This window comes from Chrysochloris asiatica, unplaced genomic scaffold (genome assembly GCF_000296735.1).
Source record: "Chrysochloris asiatica unplaced genomic scaffold, ChrAsi1.0 scaffold00429, whole genome shotgun sequence".
Classification (NCBI taxonomy): Eukaryota; Metazoa; Chordata; class Mammalia; order Afrosoricida; family Chrysochloridae; genus Chrysochloris; species Chrysochloris asiatica.
This window is the reverse complement of record NW_006408947.1, coordinates 341,445-349,254: the sequence shown is the minus strand read 5'-3', so window position 1 is coordinate 349,254 and position 7,810 is coordinate 341,445. Positions and strand designations below refer to the sequence as shown.

General features: G+C 40.4%; 1 protein-coding gene across 1 annotated transcript in view; it reads right to left on the bottom strand.

The window, feature by feature from the left end:
• Positions 1-347: 347 nt before the first annotated feature.
• The window catches only part of LOC102836061 (myelin-associated neurite-outgrowth inhibitor-like), a 58,373-nt gene continuing 50,910 nt past the window's right edge, over positions 348-7,810 (bottom strand). Inside the window, exons 3-5 of the mRNA XM_006876924.1 lie at positions 2,047-2,189; positions 1,747-1,924; positions 348-460 (exon numbers count right to left, since the gene is read on the bottom strand). Of these exons, the coding sequence (XP_006876986.1) occupies positions 348-460; positions 1,747-1,924; positions 2,047-2,189 (434 nt within the window). The remainder of the gene's footprint in view (positions 461-1,746; positions 1,925-2,046; positions 2,190-7,810) is intronic.

Sequence of the window (7,810 nt, the reverse complement as noted above, 5' to 3'; positions counted from 1 at the left end):
TCTTCCTTTTCTTTGAATCCCAATAAGAACAAAAATTTTTAAATTGCATTGTCCTTGGATCAATGGTTGTTGTGGTTAAGTGCTGTCAAGTCAATTCCGACCCATAGTGACCCTGTATAGGGTTTCCAAGGAGCAGCTGATGAGCTTGAACCACCCACCTTGCAGTTCAAAAGACTTTGCAGTCAGATTCATTAGCCCACAGCGCCACACAAGGATCAATGGTTAGGTAGCAATTGCTACCTGGGATGTTAACTATGTGGTATGCTTGGCAGTCTTCCCTGAAATAAATGCACTTTTAGTAAAGAGGTGACCCAGGCCTTTGTTGATCACTTACATTTGCAGGGTTATCACCACTGAGGGGGCACGTAGCTGTAGGTAGGTGTTCCTGGGGCTCGGTATGTTGGCACAGTGACTGGATGAGGGGCGACAGGAGTTGGGGAGTGAGCAGTTAGCAGGGTGCCTAGAAGAAAGAACAGCACATCTCACTGGCCAGCAGCACAGTCCACACAGGAGGTTGGTCAGAGCCACTGTGGGTAGAGCCAACTTCACCACCACCAAGTCATACTGCTTTGAAGCAGAGTTACTTCTGGCCTGAACTTACTGTCAAGGAAGGGTGGTACGCATGAGAAGAGGATGGTTTTGACACAGAATTCTGTTAAAACTCTCTATAATCACACGTAGCTCCCAAAGTTTTATGAATAGACCAAAGTCATATTCATAACATGTTAGTAAAAGTCTCTTGCACCTCCTTTCATAAGAAAACACCCATGATTTAGGGGGAGTCAGATGATAAATCATCACACACACACAAAACAGAGAAATGAGGATTCCAAACAGCATGTACTGCTGAGAAATATATGAGTTCACTTATGACCAAACTACTGCTTTAAACAGACAAGCTCAGCTGCCAGCTCTCACATTCCCAATCTACCTGCATGACCCCCCACTACCTGCTCCAGGCCTACTGTGCCCCCTACCCAAAACACACATAGGTCTCAAACAGCTTCTTTCAGTACTGCAGTCTCCTTTGCTTTGAGAGCTAAGTAAGGTAAAACCCAATAAAACAGAAACCTAGAGCAGAAACACAATTTCCTTACAATGAATTAACATCTAATAAAATATAGTATTAAAAAAAAAAAAAGAGTTCCCGTCCATAAACAACTTGGGCTGAGCTTTATTTAACCTGATTGACACATCCGAAGGAAGCCACATTTCCCAGAAGGTCAGAATTCAGATCAAGCACTCTGGGCCTCCATGGTTACAAAGGTGGGACCATCCCAACCAGGAATATCATCTCACTACAGGCTTACTTTCCTAACCTATGGGAGGCCTTGGGACCAAAGGCCATGAATGTTAAAGGATTTCTACAAGCAGTTGTTATTTCTATTATTAACACAAACCCATTTTTCCTAGGTTCCTAACAATCTTCAAATTAACACAGCTGGTCTGCAAAGACAGCCTGCACTAATGTGAGCATTCAAGTAGGCAGTTTAACTTGGAACATAGTGTACCCTTCTACTCATGCTTTATGTGGTGAGGGTACATTAGGTGAGCACAATCAAATCAAGGGAAGGAAGGGCAGTAAAAAGAAAATAATCTGTCATTCTTTCACAAGACAGTTCTAAGGCCTTCCACACAATCCCAGCAGTGAAAAATCTAAGCCAAAGGGAAGAGTGTGTTAGTAAGTGGTGCCATCCCACTACTCTCATAGCCCCTCAGCACAGTCAGTTAGGAACAAGGACTCACCTGCTGACATGGCCATAGTGGTACCAGCCACCATGCCCATGGTTACCCCATTGCCTCTGGTAGGGGGCATGGGTGCAGGATACACTGTTGCCGGCATACCATTGGGTTGCACCACTGTGGTGTGGTGGATGACATGAGGGGGAGCAGCATACAGGGGTTGTGTGTAGTACGTGCCTTGCTGTGGGAGAAGAAGAGAGACAAGTGTCAGAATCCCACTCCCCACAGGTCAGAGTCCAGATAGAACACACCTGTTGCACATACAGAATGCCTGAGAGGTCCACAGTGTACACCCGAGCCTACCTGTGCGTATGGGCTCTGCTGGGGGTAGGCACTTCGCACAGGGTACACAGCAGTCTGATAAGGGTTCGGGGAAGAGGAGTATGGTGGCACCGTCCCACTGGTGGGTGAACAGGACACTTTATAAGGTGTACCAGGAGTATAACCTGAAATAAAGAAGTCAAATGGCCTTAGTTCAAACATGCACTCACCACAACCCATGCCAGGTCCAGGGATTGGACTGCATATCCAGGAAAGGGTGGGAGAGTACTCCCAGGCCTGGACCTATACCAAGAACTGACAAGCTATGGCCACGGCCCTCCTACAGAAACTCTGACTTTGCATCATATTGAGTGAGTGTGCCATTGGGGCTGTTTGGGAGGAGAAATAGAAACCAAAGGAAACGTTTTTGTAAAGAATATACTCACACTCACCCAGCAGACAAAGCACAGGAAATAAATAAGTGTTCTGTGCTATTGGAATATAAACCAGTACACATCTGGGGCACAATTTGGTACTGAAAATATGCATATATTTTAATACCACAATTCCATTTCTATACATCTGTCTTAAATAAGCATGTTGCTGTTGCTAAGTGCTCTTGAGTTGTTCTGACTCATAGTGACTCTGTATAGGGTTTCCAAGGAGTGACTGGTGGGTCTGAATCACTGACCTTGAGTTTAGCAATCCAGTGATTATCCTACAGTGTCACACCAAGACTCTAAATACGCACAGATACATACAAAGATTAACTGTAAGTATGTTCATCCCATGTTGTTTAGTACAGCAAAGCCAAAAGGAGAAACTAGAAAAATCCACTGAATTAGATATACACTCTATGATTAAAAAGATTTCTAGGTTAAGGTAATAAGTTGAACACACACATTTGTTTTTGGCCCTACCCCAAACTACATGAAAATGCCAATAAAACAGATTAAAAATAATAATAAAATAAAGAAAAACAGAGCAAAGCTTAAAGGACAGCATTCTGCAATCTATGTTTTGGAACCTAAAATGCAGAGGTAAGAAGTGCTTCAACAGACTCAAGAAAGCTGCTCTTTAGTCAACAAGAGAATCAAGAAACAATTAATATCATGGACATCCCCTAGAAACTGTTGGCTCTTACTTCCACACACTGATAGAGGTAAGATCTAGAAGAATGACTGGGATGCTCCATCTAAGGAGTAGTAAAATATTATCACCAACGTCCTTACTCCACACAAGGTAGATGCCCTTCCCAACCCCAACAAAGGTAAAAGGGAGGGTCTCCGGACACTTAAATCCATAAAAGTTTTATTCATAATAATAAAAAACTGGAACCAGCCCAAATGTCCACCAGAAGATTAATAAACTGTGGCATACCATATGAAAATAGTCAGCAATAAAAAAGAACTATATATGCAGAGACTTGAACACTAATATTCATTGCAACACTACTATCAATAGCCAAAAGGTTGAAATAGCCAAAATGCCCCAATAACAGATGAATGGATATACAAAATGTGGTACTTACATATAATAGAATACTACTTGATCTGTAGGAGAAATGTAGTTTGATATATGCTATAATATGGGTGGACCTAGAAGACACTGATGTTTTTGTTAAGTGTTGTTGAGTTGATTCCAACTCATAGTGACCCTGTTCAGGGTTTCTGAGGAACAACTAGTGGATTATATGAGTGAAATAACCACAAAAGGACAAAAAGTTTATGAACACACATATAAAAAGATAAATGATTTAAAATGAAGATTATTGGTGGTAAGCAGGGTGGTGGTGGAGAAATGGGAGAGAAGAGGTTAATGGTGATGGAAAGATCACATTGATTAAAGGTAGGACTGCATAGGCTATTATTGCTGTCAACATGTTGTACATCTGTAAAAAGTTGAACTGGCAAAAGTTGTGTGACAGATACATTTAAAACAATGAGCAAAAAAAGAGAAAGAGTAGCTGCAGAGAGTGATTATATAAAACCAAAAACTTCATGAAATTTGGCTGTTTGATTTGGAAGTTTAGAGTAATGGTTTTATCCAATACCTCAGTTCATTAGCCTATTAAAATGCCTCTCATGCTATCTCCTAGTTTGATGTATAGTACAAAGTCTTAAAGGCTTGTAAGCAGCCATTCAAGATTCAACAGTTGGTCTTTAACTGCATGGAACAACCAAGATAAAGCTGAGTCAGGAATGTGAAGGGGTTTTGAAATGTGTGGTTAATGGTTAATTGCCTCCACGAACTATTGCCTCCGTTGTTATGAGACCAGAGGAACTGGATTGTGCCTGACTCCTATACAGAGCCCTGGTGTGGTGCTGAGGGTTAATGTGTCAAGACTGCAAAGCCATTTGAACGGCAAAGTTGGTGGTTCAAGCTTACCAACTGCTCCTAGGAAACTCTATATAGGATTGCTATGGGTCAGAGTTGACTCGATGGCACTTAACAACTACATGAGCATTATGGAGTTCTGGTGTGGTGCTGTAGGATAAACACTAGACTGCTAACAACAAGGTTGGAGGTTCAAACCCACTAGCCACTCCTCAGAAACTCTATACAGGGTGGTCCCTGTAAGTCAGAACTGACTCAATGGCTCTTAACAACATATATATATATATATATATATATATACACACACACACACACACACACACACAGACATAAGTTTCTATATGTTTGTGTATCTAGAGGCATAGGTGATTACATGTATACGAGGGTGTCAAAAATTGTTGCTGTCAGGGTTCCAATTCATATATGCACGGTTTTATTTCAAACAAAGCAATCACTGGATGGCTTCTCTCAGTAGTACTCATCTTAGTCTTGTTGTGGTGCCTTAAAAACATGTATGTAAGTTTTGTGCTATAGGAGAAAACAATTTTGAGGTCAGGGATAATATAAAATTGTTCTCAAAACTTAAATGTATATTATCCCAAATCACAGAAAATTTGCAACAAGTTTACAGGAAAGTTGCCCTACATAAGTCTGAATGTACTAAGGATTTTAAGAAGACCTCACAGATGAGTCAAGAGCGAGAACATCATCAACCTCGATGAAGAGAAAAACTGTGAATGAAGTCCAGAAACTGGTGGAACGCCACAGAGTTACCACTGATGTGATAGCTAATTAACTTGGAATCTCAGACAATTTTGCATTTTTAACTTGTAGTGAACATCTTGGCCTCAGCGAGCTTTCAACTAGGGGCCAAAAGTGTTGTGGGGATGATATTTCTATCAGTCTTTTAAACAAGATTGACGCTAATGAAGATGGTTTTATGGAATAAATCATAACCAAGGACGAGTCTTGTATTATCAAATTGATCCAGAGAGCAAGGTGCAACGAAAACAATACTGTCTGAGGGAATCTGCTGCACCCATTAAATTCAAGGCACAGAAGACAGGCTCATAAGTGTATGGCGACTGTTTTTTTTTGGTTTTTTGTTGTTGTTGTTCTCAAGAGGCAATCTTGATCGTTTTTCCTAAGGACATATGAATAAGTTTCAAGAAAACTGGATTGGTAAGAATAAGGCCAGGAAATCCATACAGAGCAATTTTTTCATTTACAACAATGCACTTGGTTATCTTCAGAAGGCAACAAGGGTTGTTCTGTGAGAATTTCATTGAGGAACTTCCCCCAACCACCCTACAGTATAGATCCTACCCCTTCAGAAGTTTTTGTTTCCAAGACTCAAAGAACATTTAAAAGGAACACAATTTGAGTCACTCCAGGATACAAAAACTGCTGTTTAGATGCAGTATAATGGAATAATGCAAAATTCTTTGGGAGAAAGGTCAGACAATGGAGATGCCTTCTGAAATGTATAAATGTACATGGAGGATATGTTCAGAAACAATAGCTTCATATTTTGATATTTTTGTTTAATAAAGGTTTCTATGATTTTTATAGCAATACTTTTTCACTTATCCTCATAGAGGACACAGTTACAGATACTTCTCAGACATAGCCAAACACCTTGTGAAATTGGTTTTCTGGGTCTCAAGGCTTGGGATTGTAGTATCATGGTGCAATTCAGTCAACTGGTATAGTATAGTTCACAAAGGTCATATTTTGCATCCTAGTGAGGTGAGTAGTTTCTGAGGTCTTAAAAGCTTGTGAGAGGCCAGCTAAGATACAGTTATTGATCTCTATTCATCAGGAGCAAAAGAGAAATAAGAAAACCAAAGTTTCAGAGAAGAAACTAGTCTACAGGGCTAAGGGTTTTTAAAGTCTATAAAAACCACTGTCTCATCTACCCTAGATCAGAAGAACTGTTCTGAACAAGGCCACAACAGATGGACCTTGATAATGCACCAGTCCAGATTAGGATTCCCCAGAAACTCTTTAAACCTAAACCAAAACCATCCCACAGTCACCTTTTAGCAAAAACCAGATGAGGCAGTCTGCTTCTGTACAGATTTATTCTTGGAAACCTTATGAGACAGTTCAAATTTATAGTAAGAATCAACCTAACAGCAATGCATTTATATATGCTAAAAGGACCATGACATGGGCAGCAAATGCAGTTTGCAATTTAAACACTGTCCGCTCAAATCTACCCAGCCACTCTGCAAAAGGCTTGGCAACCTGCTTCATGAAGGTTGTCGGGTACCTTCAAGTCAATTCCAACTCAGTGAACCCATGTGAATTGCTCTAGAGACTTTCTTGTTGTTGCTGTTGTTAAGTGCTGTCGAGTTGGTTCCGACCCATAGCGACCCTGTACAGGGTTTCCGAGGGTGTAAATCTTTACGGGAGTAGAAAGCCTCATCTTTCTCCCGCAGAGCAGCTGGTAGTTTCAAACCGCTGACCTTAAGGTTCGCAGCCCGATTCGTAACCACTACGCTACCAGAGCTCTTCTTAGAGATAATCATTATGAAAGCATATTGCCAGGTCTTTCTCCCATAGAGCCACTAGATAGGTTTAAACCTCCAACATTTCAGTTAGCAATTACGTTTCACCATTATACCACCAGGGCTCCTTTCCATAAAGATAACTACCAAGAAAACTCTACGGAGCAGTCTACTCTATAGTACATGGGACCAACTCCACAGCAGCTAACAACAGTATTTGCTGATAAATAATAATCTCCAATCAAAAAACAATTATCAGAATAGGATATACTTGTTTCTTTTTATGGAAAGCTAGATAAATGGAAAGATACATGTGTGTGTATATACTCCTAAAATTAGTTTGCAAAAATTATTCAGAAAGGTTGCCAGGAAAGAAAAGACTTGAGGGACAATTAAACAGACATAACAAAACAAAAACAATGTTCTACATCCTACTCTGGTGAGTAGCAACTGGGACCTTAAAAGCTCAAGAGCAGCCATCTAAGGTGTAAACTTTGGTCTCTCCTTCTCTGGAGGAAAAAAAGAGTTATGAAAACTGAAGGTGCTTGGTCCAAATGACTAATGGAGCACATGAACATCGGTCTCTATCTATGTCCCTAAGGCCAGAAAAACTAGATGGAGTACAAATACCATAACCACTGCTCTGAAACGGATCACATTAGAAGATAAAGAGGGAGAAAATGTGGTACAAAATTCAAAATCATAATAAAGACCAGGATTACTGATCAGAGACTAGTAAAACCCCTGAGACTATTAAGAGTTCTTGGTCATCATTTAGATATGAACAGAACTCATCCTCATAGCTCAATTTTCAGTCAAGTTGTAGATAGGCAAATAGATGGGACAACAACACTAGTGAGACACGCATACCATAGAATGGTCAACTATTCAGTGATGTTATATTCAGGGGATTGCAATCACGGAGCTGAAATTAAATGTATGATTTGCTGAATGTA